At 39.9% G+C, this 14,575-nt stretch overlaps 1 protein-coding gene across 1 annotated transcript in view; it reads left to right on the top strand.

Annotated features, from left to right (window-relative positions):
- Positions 1 to 14,575, top strand: part of Phex (phosphate regulating endopeptidase homolog, X-linked) — a 253,212-nt gene that overhangs the window by 50,446 nt on the left and 188,191 nt on the right. The window contains exons 6-9 of the mRNA NM_011077.2: positions 492 to 560; positions 9,240 to 9,356; positions 12,998 to 13,081; positions 14,276 to 14,421. Of these exons, the coding sequence (NP_035207.1) occupies positions 492 to 560; positions 9,240 to 9,356; positions 12,998 to 13,081; positions 14,276 to 14,421 (416 nt within the window). The remainder of the gene's footprint in view (positions 1 to 491; positions 561 to 9,239; positions 9,357 to 12,997; positions 13,082 to 14,275; positions 14,422 to 14,575) is intronic.

Genomic DNA, 14,575 nt, shown 5'->3' with positions numbered 1-14,575 from the left:
TCAGTTAATTCTTTTTGAGTTAAAAAATACATTATTTTGAGATAGGGAGGTAGAAAGTCTAATGCATCTGGTTCAACCAGATGGGCATTCCAAAGCACTACATGATATGATTAGTCGGTTTGATAACAGAAGGTGGTTATCAAACTATGAGCTCTGTCCAGTCATGCGACCTTAGAAAAATCAATTCTATGGCTTTTGCCAGATAATCTCTGATATCTATTCCAACTCAAGTAGCCTTAGGACTATTCAGTGTTGGCAAAAATCTCAAAATCAGAAAGCACAAATCGGAAAAGAAGGAAGCAGGTCTCTGATATGTTAGGTCCCTCAAAATGCCTATTTGTGTGCTGTTCTGAATGGAGTGAACTTATTTCTTGGGATAGCGACAATAACTCAAAATATGGCTGGTCTGCCAATGAGTCCGTGACCCTTGTTAACATGGTCCATAAGAATTTAAAATGTCAATACCATGCTTTATGGTTTTGTTTTAACAGCTGGACCAAGCAACACTCTCTCTGGCTGTAAGGGAAGACTTCCTGGATAACACTACTGAAGCCAAATCTGTAAGTTTTACTCATGTTCCAGTACATGTCTTGTCTGGCTACTGTTTGGTACATCAATTGCTTTAAAATGCCTGCTTTTTCCCCCCTGGAAATAAGCATCATAACTTCACTGAGCACATTCCCAGTGCAGGAAGCAGAGACCTTGTGTTTAGGCCAGTAGTGTGTTCTCTCTCTGTTGGGGCTATAATTTATTTATTTATTTATTTATTTATTTATTTATTTATTTATTTATTTATTTATTAACATCACAAATGCAGCTCCCACTCCTGGTCCTGGTCCCTCACAGAGTCCCTCTACCCTTCCTCTTCTCCTCTAAGAGGGTGGCCCTCCTCCTGGGTATTCCCCTACCCTGGCATATATAGTCTCTGCCAGATTAGGTAAATCCTCACCTACCGAAGGCCAGTAGTTTTCAAACTGTGGGTCATGACCCTTTTTTTAAAAATTTCGAATAGCAGATGCTCTGAATATCAGATATTTACCCTATGATTCATAACAGTAGCAAGATTACAGTTATGAAGTTGCAATGAAATAATTTTATGATTGAGGGTCATTACAATGTGAGGAACTGACTGAATTAAGGGGTCTTAGTATTGGGAAGGTTGAGAACCACTGATTTAGGCAGACAATTCTACTTCCAGTCTGGTAGAACAGGAACATGAAGGTTGTATAAAGTGTCTGTTTAGTGCCCTCTCATCACTTAGATGAGGAGATAGCATATTCAAATGACATAACCAAGATATGAACTAACAGTCAGTCCTCAGGAGTGCAAATCATTCACTACCATTTGCCAAACTGAAGAACACTCAAAGATGGACAGGTTTAAATCCTCACCTTGGAAATATCTAACTAACATGGCTTTCCCATGGTGATTCTGATTGATCAGGCAAGAGGGAGGCTGGCACTCTATTTTTAACGTGTGCTCTGGGTTAACGTTGGGTAACGAGAAACAGAAAGGATTGATCAGCTTAGAATCCTAGACTTAGCTTGGAAACAGGGTAGTGTCCTGGACACTGGACAGGGAGAGTACATTTTGACAATTTGAATTCACATTGAAAATGTTTGTTTGTTTGTTTTACAATTTTTTATTAGATATTTTCTTCATTTACATTTTAAATGTTATCCCGAAAGTCCCCTTTACCCCCCCCCTCCCCTGCTTCCCTACCCACCCACTCCCACTTCTTGGCCCTGGCATTCCCCTGTACTGGGGCATATAAAGTTTGCAAGACCAAGCGGCCTCTCTTTCCAGTGATGGCTGACTAGGCCATCTTCTGCTACATATGCAGCTAGAGTCAAGAGCTCCGGGGTATTGGTTAGTTCATATTGTTGTTCCACCTATAGGGCTGCAGATCCCTTTAGCTCCTCGGGTACTTTCTCTAGCTCCTCCATTGGGAGCCCTGTGATCCATCCAATAGCTGACTGTGAGCATCCACTTCTGTATTTTTCAGGCACTGGCAGAGCCTCGCAGGAGACAGCTATATCAGGGTCCTGTCAGCAAAATCTTGTTGGCATATGCATTAGTGTCTGCCTTTGGTGGCTGTTTATGGGATGGATCCCCAGTTGGGGCAGTCTCTGGACGGTCCATCCTTTGGTCTCAGCTCCAAACTTTGTAACTCCTTCCATGGGTATTTTGTTCCCTATTTTAAGGAGGAATGAAGTATCCATGTGTTGGTCTTCCTTCTTCTTGATTTTCTTGTGTTTTACAAATTGTATCTTGGGTATTCTAAGTTTCTGGATAATATCCACTTATCAGTGAGTGCATATCACGTGTGTTCTTTTGTGATTGTGTTACCTCACCCAGGATGATATCCTCCAGATACATCCATTTGCCCAAGAATTTCATAAATTCATTGTTTTTAGTTGCTTAGTAGTACTCCATTGTGTAAATGTACCACATTTTCTGAATCCATTCCTCTGTTGAGGAACATCTGGGTTCTTTCCAGCTTCTGGCTATTATAAATAAGGCTGCTAAGAACATAGTGGAGTATGTGTTCTTAGTACTAGTTGAAACTTCTTCTGAGTATATGCCCAGGAAAGGAATTGCTGGATCTTCCAATAATACTATGTCCAATTTTCTGAGGAACCGCCAGACTGATTTCCAGAGTGGTTGTACAAGCCTGCAATCCCACCAACAATGGAGGAGTGTTCCTCTTTCTCCACATCTACGCCAGCATCTGCTGTCACCTGAATTTTTGATCTTAGCCATTCTGACTGGTGTGAGGTGGAATCCCAGGGTTGTTTTGATTTGCATTTCCCTGGTGATTAAGGATGTTGAACATTTTTTCAGGTGCTTCTCAGCCACTCGAGTTTTCTCAGTTAAGAATTCTCTGTTTAGATCTGTTTCCCATTTTTTGATAGGTTTATTTGGTTCTCTGGAGTCTAGCTTTTTGAGTTCTTTGTACATATTGGATATTAGTCCCCTATCAGATTTAGGATTGGTAAAAATCCTTTCCCAATCTGTTGGTGGCCCTTTTGTCTTATGGACAGTAGCTTTTGCTCTACAGAAGCTTTGCAATTTTATGAGGTCCCATTTGTTGATTCTCAATCTTACAGGACAAGCCATTGCTGTTCTATTCAGGAATTTTTCCCCTGTGCCCATATCTTCGAGGCTTTTCCCCACTTTCTCCTCTATAAATTTCAATGTCTCTGGTTTTATGTGGAGTTCTTTGATCCACTTAGACTTGAGCTTTGTAAAGGGAGATAAGAATGGATCAATTCGCATTCTTCTACATGATAACTGCCAGTTGTGCCAGCACCATTTGTTGAAAATGCTGTCTTTTTTCCAATGGATGGTTTTAGCTCCCTTGTCAAATATCAAGTGACCATAGGTGTGTGGGATCATTTCTGGGTCTTCAATTCTATTCTATTGATCTACCTGTCTGTCGCTGTACCAGTACCATGCAGTTTTTATCACAATTGCTCTGTAGTACAGCTTTAGGTCAGGCATGGTGATTCTACCAGAGGTTCTTTTATCCTTGAGAAGAGTTTTTGCTATCCTTGGTTTGTTGTTATTCCAGATGAATTTGGAAATTGCACTTTCTAAGTCAGTGAAGAATTGAGTTGGAATTTTGATGGGGATTGCATTGAATATGTAGATTGCTTTCGGTAGGATAGCCATTTTGACTATATTAATCCTGCCAATCCATGAGCATGAGAGATCTTTCCATCTTCTGAGATATTCTTCAATTTCTTTCTTCAGAGACTTGAAGTTCTTATCATACAGGTCATTCACTTCCTTAGTTAGGGTCACACCAAGATATTTTATATTATTTGTGACTATTGTGAAGGGTGTTGTTTCCCTAATTTTTTTCTAAGTCTGTTTATCCTTTGTGTAGAGAAAGACCATTGATTTGGTTGAGTTATTTTTATATCCAGCTACTGCACTGAAGCTGTTTATCAGGTTTAGGAGTTCTCTGGTGGAATTTTTAGGGTCACTTATATATACTATCATATCATCTGCAAAAAGTGACAATTTGACTTCTTCCTTTCCAATTTGTATCCCCTTTTGTTGTCTAATTGCTCTGGCTAGGACTTCAGTTACTATACTGAATAGGTAGGGAGAAAGTTGTCAGCCTTGTCTAGTCCCTGATTTTAGTGGGATTGTTTCAAGTTTCTCTCCATTTACTTTGATGTTGGCTACTGGTTTGCTGTAGATTGCTTTTATTATGTGTAAGTATGTGTTTTGAATTCCTGATCTTTCCATGACTTTTATCATGAAGGGATGTTGGATTTTTTCAAATGCTTTCTCAGCACCTAATGATATGATCATGTGGTTTTTGTCTTTGAGTTTGTTTATATAGTGGATTATGTTGATGGATTTCCGTATATTAAACCATCCCTACATTCCTAGAATGAAGCCTACTTGGTCATGATGGATGATCATCTTGATGTGTTCTTGGATTCGGTTTGTGAGGATTTTATTGAGTAGTTTTGTATCGATATTCATAAGGGAAATTGGTCTGAAGTTGTCTTTCTTTGTTGGGTCTTTGTGTGGTTTAGGTATCAGAGTAATTGTAGCTTCATAGAATGAATTGGGTAGAGTACCTTCTGTTTCTATTTTGTGGAATAGTTTGAGTAGAGTCGGAATTAGGTCTTCTTTGAAGGTCTGATAGAACTCTGCACTAAACCCATCTGGTCCTGGGCTTTTTTTGGTTGCGAGACTATTAATGACTGCTTCTATTTCTTTAGGGGAAATGGGACTGTTTAGATCATTAACCTGATCCCGATTTAGCTTTGGTACCTGCTATCTGTCTAGGAAGTTGTCCATTTCATCCAGGTTTTCCAGTTTTCTTGAGTTTAGCCTTTTGTAGTAGGATCTGATGATGCTTTGGATTTCCTGAGGATCTGTTGTTATGTCTCCTTTTTCATTTCTGATTTTGTTAATTAGTATACTGTCCCTGTACCCTCTAGTGAGTCTGGCTAAGGGTTTATCTATCTTGTTGATTTTCTCAAAGGACCAGGTCCTGGTTTGTTTGATTCTTTGAACAGTTCTATTTGTTTCCACTTGGTTGATTTCAGCCCTAAGTTTGATTATTTCCTGCTATCTACTCCTCTTAGGTGAATTTGCTTCCTTTAGTTCTAGAGCTTCTAGGTGTGCTGTCAGGCTGCTAGTGTATGCTCTCTCTAGTTTCCTTTTGGAGGCATGCAGGGCTATGAGTTTTCCTCTTAGGACTGCCTTCATTGTGTCCCATATGTTTGGGTATGTTGTGGCTTCATTTTCATTAAACTCTAAAAAGTCTTTAATTTCTTCCTTGACCAAAGTATCATTGAGTAGAGTGTTGTTCAGTTTCCATGTGAATGTTGGCTTTCTATTATTTATGTTGTTATTGAAGATCAGCCTTAGTCCATGGTGATCTGATAGGATGCATGGGATAATTTCAATATTTTTGTATCTGTTTAGGCATGTTTTGTGACCAATTATATGGTCAATTTTGGAGGAGGTACCATGTGTTTCTGAGAAGAAGGTATATCCTTTTGTTTTTGGATAAAATGTTCTGTAGATATCTGTTAAATCCATTTGTTTCATCACTTCTGTTAGTTTCCATGTGTCTTTGTTTAGTTTCTGTTTCCAGGATCTGCCCATTGATGAAAGTGGGGTGTTGAAGTCTCCCACTATTATTGTGTGAGGTGCAATATGTGCTTTGATCTTTACTAAAGTTACTTTAATGAATGTGGCTACCCTTGCATTTGGACCATAGATATTCAGGATTGAGAGTTCATCTTGATAGATTTTACCTTTGATGAGTATGAAGTGCCCCTCCTAGTTTTTTTTTTTTTTTTTTGATAACTATGGGTTGGAAGTCAATTTTATTCGATATTAGATTCGCTACTCCAGCTTGTTTCTTCGGACCATTTGCTTGGAAAATTGTTTTCCAGCCTTTCACTCTGAGGTAGTGTCTGTCATTTTCCCTGAGATGGGTTTCCTCTAAGCAGCAGAATGTTGGGTCCTGTTTGTGTAGCCAGTCTGTTAGTCTATGTCTTTTTATTGGGGAATTTAGTCCATTGATATTAAGAGATATTAAAGAAAAGTAATTGTTGCTTCCTGTTATTTTTGTTGTTAAAGTTGTGATTCTGGTCTTGTTGCTGTCTTCTTTTAGGTTTGTTGAAGGATTACTTTCTTGTTTTTATAGGGTATAGTTTTCGTCCTTGTGTTGGTGTTTCCCCTTTATTATCCTTTGAAGGGTTGGATTTGTGCAAAGATATTGTGTGAATTTGGTTTCGTTATGGAAAACTTTGGTTTTTCCATCTATGGTAATTGAGGGTTTTGCTGGGTATAGTAGCCTGGGCTGGCATTTGTGTTCTCTAAGGGTCTGTATAACATCTGTCCAGGATATTCTAGCTTTCATAGTCTCTGGTGAGAAGTCTGGTGTAATTCTAATAGCTCTGTCTTTATATGTTACTTGACCTTTTTCCCTTACTGCTTTTAATATTTTGTCTTTATTTAGTGCGTTTGTTGTTCTGATTATTATGTGTCGGGAGGAATTTCTTTTCTGGTCCAGTCTATTTGGAGTTCTGTAGGCTTTTTGTATGTTCATGGGCATCTTTTTCTTTAGGTTAGGAAAGTTTTCTTCTATAATTTTGTTGAAGAAATTTGCTGGCCCTTTTAAGTTGAAAATCTTCATTCTCATCAACTCCTATTATCCATAGGTTTGGTCTTCTCATTGTGTACTGGATTTCCTGGATGTTTTGAGTTAGGATCTTTTTGCATTTTGAATTTTCTTTGATTGTTGTGTCCATGTTCTCTATGGAATCTTCTGCACCTGAGATTCTCTCTTCCATCTCTTGTATTCTGTTGCTAATGCTCGCATCTATGGCTCCTGATTTCTTTCCTAGGGTTTCTATCTCCAGAGTTGTCTCACTTTGGGTTTTCTTTATTGTTTCTATTTCCTTTTTTAGGTCTTGGATGGTTTTGTTCAATTCCCTCACCTGTTTGGTTGTGTTTTCCTGTAATTATTTAAGGGATTTTTGTGTTTCTTCTTTAAGGGCTTCTAGTTGTTTAGCAGTATTTTCCTGTACTTCTTTACCGGATTTTTGTGCTTCTTCTTTAAGGCCTTCTCCCTCTTTAGCAGTGTTCTCCTTTATTTATGTGAATTATTAATTTCCTTCTTAAAATCCTCTACCATCATCATGAGATACGATTTTAAATCTAAATCTTGCTTTTTGGGTGTGTTGGGGTATCCAGGACTGGCTGAGGTGGGAGTGCTGGGTTCTGATGATGGTGAGCTGTCTTGGTTTCTGTTAGTAACATTCTTACATTTGCCTTTCACTATCTGGTAATCTCTGGCGTTAGTTGTTATAGGGGTCTCTGGCTGGAGCTTGTTCCTCCTGTGATTCTGTTAACCTCTGTCAGCACTCCTGGGAGTCCAACTCTCTCCCGAGTCTCCTGAGAGTACTCCCGAGAGTACTCTCTTCAGGCCACCTCTCCTCTGATGGGGAAGGAGGTCAGATCTGCTTCCTGGCTGAAGATGATGGCCTACAATGGGGCCTGTCCCAGAAGCTATGTTGCTTCTGCAATCCACAGGCTCTCCTATGCAGACTGGCCTCTGAGGGACCCGGGATACAAGATCCAAGTTGAAAATGTTAATTCTTCAACCAAGTCTCACATGTCCCACCCAGTTTCCTGGTTCTGTGCTGATAACCTCTCTATATTTGGAATGCTCTCAAACTAGTCCACATCTTAGGCATCTTTCAGGCAGAGGACACTCATTAAAGGAGGTTGCTAAGTTTTCCTTCTTGAGTCAACTTTTTGCCAGACTACGGAATCTTTACTTCTGCTGTAATCTCAGGAACCAGACTTCAAATCATCTCCTCTCCCTATAAATAGTCACCCAAGTCCAAATAATATTATCTTTACAAGGAATTCTTCCTCTGAACACCTGACCCCTATCCATCCACTCTTGCCTTAACTACAGCCATTCACATTTAGTTGTAACCACTGTCAATTTAAAAGACCGTTAGCATCACTTGGCAAGTTCTGTGCCCACACCACCACTCCCAGTATGTCTTGCTCTCCAGATAGAGTCAAAATCCCTTTGAAGAAGTTCAAGGCCTCTTCATTGCTTACTTTCAGCCTCTCTCTCCCAACTCAACTATTTTGTTCTTCTCTAGCAGAAGGACCCTTCTCTTACTGTTCCCATACCCCTCAAATGGTATGTCTCCAAATTTTCCAGGCTGAAATCCTGTAGTTCTTTGGATTTCTTGCCTACAGTGGCTTTATTAAGAGACATTTTTTTTGGCTTGCTTCATGTTACAGTTATTATGTTTGTCTTCATCACTAGAGCACACGCTTATAAACAGACTCAAGCATTATTTGGTTTTTCATTTGTATGCCTTTCCCCATCATATGCCCAGCTTGCCTAGCAAGCCACCTTGTATACTGAGCTAGTGCAATACTTTTTCAGTAGACTTGGGAAGGGCAAAACATTCTCTGCAATTAAGACTATTAGCAGGGCTTGCTGACTGAATTTCATTTATTAAAAGGCTGGCTATCTACCAAGAAACATATAGGTCTTAAGGTAAGGTATTCTTGCCACACAGTAAGAATAGCTTGCAGGGTCAAGGTGTACCTTAGAGATGAAACTCTCTATTTGATAGTTGCTAGGTTTCTTATTATCATTTCCCCCTTTCCCCCTGAGCCAGGGATGAGTACTCTCTGGAAACTGAAGCTGAAAAGACACAGGACTCCAACCACTGTAATCATCTTTTATTTTTTTAGCGTGAAGCTGGGTAAATGGAGCTGGATGTGAATAAATCACACTCCGCATTAGTGTTCATGGATCAGGCCCTCTGTGTTTAGAAACAGTTCTTTCCCATTACTTTATTAAAGCATCACCTGCCTAGGAAGGAGACACCTGACCTTTAACCTTTCTATTCTGGACTCATTTGGAGATGTTTCTTTTATCCATAATATCACCAGTTACCGGAAAACTAGTTTGCTTGGTGTTTGATGCCTGGGAAACTCTATCTGTCACAGAAATAGTACCCATGCACTCATCACTCTTATTTTTCCTCTCAAAGTGGCAGGTAGGTGGCTGGCATTGCATAATGCTGGTTTCATACTCTGAGTACAAAGTGAAAATGAAGACAGCTCATTTCCACCTACTGTTCCTGCTCTTCCGTATCTCTAAACCATCCTTCCTACCAGGCTGTTGTCATGGACACTTGCTTCTTTATCACTTACAGTATCGGGATGCCCTTTACAAATTCATGGTGGACACTGCTGTGCTTTTAGGAGCTAATAGCTCTCGAGCTGAACATGACATGAAGTCGGTGCTTAGACTGGAAATTAAGATAGCTGAGGTAAGTCTTAGTTGCAACCCTTTTTCTTTCTTCCCCATACCCTTTACTTTTCCTTACTTTGTAAACAATACATACTGAATGAAAATATAAATTGAAAACAATGGGAACCATCTGTGCCATTGCCCTTTGTATCCAAGGTAATAGAAATACATTCTCTTTGGGAGGTAAAAAGAACCATGACAAAAATTAAGAGCTCCTCATTTCTTCCACTTATCTGGTTTAAGCTATTCAGTGTCTATGTGCTACTCCACTGTGGTCAGAGGATGCCAGCAAGGAAACCTGTTTTCACAGAGAAATTCTTTTATGACCTAAATAGAAGACATATGTTCAATAGTGATTTCACTAAAAGTTGGGTTTCTTCCCCTTTTTTGCGGTGCTGGAGGTTGAATGCAGGGCTTCACAAATGTTAAGTATGTACACTACCGCTAAGCTATGCCCCTAGTCCTGGAGGGTAACTTTAATCCAACGTACTCTTTTTTTCTTTTTTCTTTCTTTTCTTTTCTTTTCTTTCTTTCTTTTTTTTTGCATTATCTCTACTCAGAGTGACTCTGATAAAATTTAAAATTTGAGCTCAGAGAAATTTACCAACATGGAGTCTGAAGTTTGATGTAGAAAACTATAGAGGGCACACTTTAAACTTGAAAGCTGCCCTGCTGGTGCTACTGTGAAGCTATCTTTCTTTACTTTTATATTTCTTTCATTTTTTAAACAAGATTTATTTATTTATTTATTCTATGTATATGAGTACACTATAGCTGTCTTCAGATACACAAGAAGAGGGCATCAAATCCCATTACAGATGGTTGTGAGCCACCATGTGGTTGCTGGGAATTGAACTCAGGACCTCTGGAAGAACAGTCAGTGCTCTTAACCTCTGAGCCATCTCTCCAGCCCTCTTTTGTGTGTGTGTGTGAGTGTGTGTGTGTGTTTAAAACAAGTGTTTGTATGTAGCCACAGCTATCCTGGAACTTGCTAGGTAGATAAGGATGGCTTGGAATTCACAGATAATTTACCTGCCTCTGTCTCCCTGAGTTCTGGGATTAAAGGTGTGTGCCATCACAGCCTGTGGTGTTTGGTCTTACATTCCTTTTTTTTTAAATTAGGTATTTTCTTCATTTACATTTCCAATGCTATCCCAAAAGTCTCCCATACCCTCCCCCCACCCCCACCCCTCCTTTTTTTGGTATTACTTTAATGATTGCCACTATGCCACGTACTATATTTTGAGTAAATCACCTTAGAAACAAAAAGGGGGAGGGGAATGAAAACTAATTTGTTGGAGAATGCTAAATCCTAAATAGTTAGCTTTGTTTATAGAATGACTGCTTTCTAGAAGAGTCAAGATATTAAACCCCTAAATATTCTCATGACCAGAGAGAATTAATGTGGTGACATTTGCTTGTGGAAGACCTTGGTGATCTTTTATAATGGAAGTTACTAAAAACTCTGAGGTCCAAGTGTTTATTGGCTTTATGTTCTGTAAACTGGAGGTGATATGTTAGGATGAAGGGTAGGGTTGAGGAATTAGGCCTCCCCTTACAGTGATGATCATCACATATATCTTTGTCCAAATTCCTACTCACAACAAAAAGCTTCTTTCTAGGGGCTAGGTTGATGAATTGGTCAGTTAAACACTTGCTGTACAAGCATGAGGACATGCGATTGAATTCCCAGAACCCATGTAGGGCCAGGAGTACATGTCTATAATCTTAGTGCCTCTACTTTGAGATGGGAGGTGGAAACAAGAGAATTCTGGGAAGCTCACAGACCAGCTAGCCTGGTATACTCAGTGCATTAGCAGCCAAAAATGGAGACTCTGCTTCAAACAAGGTAGAAGGTGAGGACCAGTGTCCAAAGTTGTTCTCTGACTTACATACATGACTTACATACATACACTATACACATGTATGTTCTCCCAGTTTATTCTTGAAAAGTCTTTTTATCAAGCCTGTGTCTATAATAGGGCATATTATACTGTCCTTTTATTAAAATTTCTCTTATTCCATCTTTCTAATTCACTCTATATTAAAACATATTCTTAATGAACCCCAATATTACATTAGAAATTGTATTTCTGCATGTCACTGGAAGGTTGTGAAGACTGTGAAGAGCCTAGAAGCCAAGTCTGAAGGCTGTTTGGATTCTGGATCCCTTTCCCAAACAAATAAGAGGTCCAGAGTAGGTGTGATAAATAGCATGGATGGCCCTGCCTTGAGCCAGGGAGTCAGATCAAGAAGAAATCTGGAAACTGGTGGGCTGGGGTAAGACTGAGAATGGTTGAAAGGGTAACTGAAGAGACAAATCCATCTGTGGAGGGGAGCAGCTGCTGGAGAGATGAACACAGCTTTGAGACTGAAGACCTTCAACCTGGAGCTGGGACTCTGAGCTGAGGAAGGAGAAGGAGGGTGGAGGAGACATGCAGGCATACTCTGAGGGAATGATTTAGGATTCACAAACAGTAAGGAAACTGTAAGGGACTTGTTGCCTCTCTCCAGTGGAGATTGGGGAGGGAGATATGAGGGCACTGAAACACTTCAAACAGAGGGGCAATTGCCTGTCATTCTGCTCCTCTGATTTTGACTTGAAATATCTGTGGAGTATGGACTTTTAGCCTGTTAGGAGTGTTCCTCTCATTCTCCTAGTCTTCAGGTGACTAGGCACATCTAAGGTTACCGAGATACACAGTCTTAGGGAAGTTTTTGAGGCTGAGGATGGAAAAAGGCCTCATCAAATACAAATAAGTAAAGATAGCTACAAAATACTCATCCACTCTGGCCCTGTCTGGGACACTGAACAAGGAGAGAGAAGACTCATCCATGGAGAGACACTGGTGTTTGGTACCAAATGAAGTTCAATTGCAAAGGCTTGTTAGAGAATATAGATCTCAGACCAAGCCATGGAGATGGTGATAATGGGCTTCATCTATGGGATTAGGAGAGTTGTAGGTGAGGTAGGAGATGGCAAGATGAATGTATGCAAAGGAATAGAAAGATAGAAGGCACTGGACCAAGATGATGATGTCATAAAGGAGCTATGGTCATCAGCCAATGGATTAAGATGACTCTTGAGGAAGGGTCATTGTTGTAATGCTTAGAATAAATCTGGGGGAGGCTAGAAGCTTGTGAAATGCCCACTCAGGTTGTAATCAAGTTCATACTTCCAGCAGTAGGTAAGCTGAAGGTCAGAGAAAATGGTCACAGGTACCGATGATATGCACATAGCTTCCTTTTGGTCACTGGCCAGTTTCCCCTAGAGGTGAAGGAGTGGAGGTCATTGTCTGGAGACCATAGGTACACATGGAATGGCGACCTTAATTGTGCAACTTCAGCTTGATTGTCAGAACTGAGCAAACAATGGACTTGGCCCATTCACATGGTAGAGGAAAAGGGCACTCTGGGAACTCTTTGTACTGAGGACAATATTTCTTACTGAAGAGGATGTTAGTTTCTTTTTATTTTCTTAATCCTGCCTAAAATGCTTTTGCTTTGTTTTTAAAAAAACTTCCCCCACAGCTAGGCATCACACCAAAGTCTTGAAAAAGTTGATAATAATATACAGATGTTTTGGCACATGTGAAAGGCAGTCATGCAATAATAAATGATCCATATGAAAAAAAAAAAACCCAAATTTCTTTTTGACAGATAATGATTCCACATGAGAACCGAACCAGTGAGGCTATGTATAACAAAATGAACATCTCAGAACTCAGCGCTATGATTCCCCAGGTTGGTGAAAGCTCTCCACAAAAACTTCTGTTTCCTGATATTTTATAAGTGATTCTATTTCATCTGTGTATAAAATTTGGCCTTGTAAATCTTACTATTCATCATTTTGCTTATCATCATTCTTTTCAACTATCACATAAAATATCCTTGTGTGTGCAATAGGATTTCCATAGTTGTAGGGAACACAAAAAGTTTTCTGATAGTAGATTAAAATGGTAAGGCCATTTTCTCATGACACAGCCATGGGTACTAGTTTGCATTGGTCCAGCTGTTTAACACTGCACAGACTTTATGTTTACATTTTACTCTCCTTGGGATATTTAACTTTATTTGGATAACATGGTCACTAAGTGGGTGCTGTAGCTCCATATTAGGGCAGGGAGAAGGGGGAAGGATACCTGGACCCACCTGACCTCTCTATTTTCCCAGGGTAAACAGAAAAGCCCTTCCTTCAGAATATTCTTAGATGGTTTTTTAAAAATTCTGAGTAGAATTGGGTCATGTGGCCATTCCTGCTGTTGGGCAAGGGGTAGGGAAGTGGGTGCTAGGCAAGTAAGTAACTGGTTTTCAGGTTCACTAGTGGAGGCAGACAAGGGGAAAAGAGTTGGAAAACAGCCTTTAGGAAAACCAATACAAAGAACAAGCAGCGTTTGTTTTAGAGACATACTGTGATGTCCTATAGACTGGAGATGTGTTATTCTGTTGTGACTTTTTCCCTCCTGAAATATGAGAGGCCGCACAGAGGAGAAGACCAATGGTGTGTTGAGGTAGCCATGTCTGTGGTTAAGGGAAGGAGAGGGGGAATATGACAATTAGAGGGGGAGTATTGAGGGAGGGAGTGCAGGGGATTAGAGGAGAAGAAATGGGCATGGGATGGGGTAGGGCTAAGGGAGCAAGGTGGACAGAAGATGGAGAGAGAAGAGGGTTGAAACAGCTAAGGGAGTGCATCATACTAACATACAAGAGTGTCTATTATTCTAGAAGTCTGTGGTACAGAATACAGGCTCCATTTTTGATGATGGCCTTAGGTCTGAGTGGTAATGATCTGACTGTGGCTTCTGAATAAGCAAATGATGAGCAGTTTCATCTTTAATGATTTAGACAGAATGGATTATGCTCGGCCTACTTTATTTGAATGCCTGTCCTCTTACTTGCTGCCTTAACATAGGTTTCATTTGTTTTCTCTATCCTCAGTTTGACTGGCTGGGCTATATCAAGAAGGTCATTGATACCAGACTCTACCCACACTTGAAAGACATTGGTCCCTCGGAGAATGTGGTGGTCCGCGTCCCACAGTACTTTAAAGATTTGTTTAGGATATTAGGTGCCGAGAGGAAGAAGTAAGAACTTTCATGTGCATTTTACTGCAGCTTATGTTTTCTCTTTAAATTAAAAAGGCCTTTATTTTTCATGTACGGTGAAAATTGCTTTGAAAGAAAGTTACAGCAAAACAGTCATAGGGAAAATTACAGTGCCCTTTGTGATAAATAGGCC

The sequence above is a fragment of the Mus musculus genome, chromosome X, assembly GCF_000001635.26.
Source record: "Mus musculus strain C57BL/6J chromosome X, GRCm38.p6 C57BL/6J".
Lineage (NCBI taxonomy): Eukaryota > Metazoa > Chordata > Mammalia > Rodentia > Muridae > Mus > Mus musculus.
The sequence above is the reverse complement of the archived record's forward strand: the minus strand, read 5'-3'. Positions and strand labels throughout refer to the sequence as shown.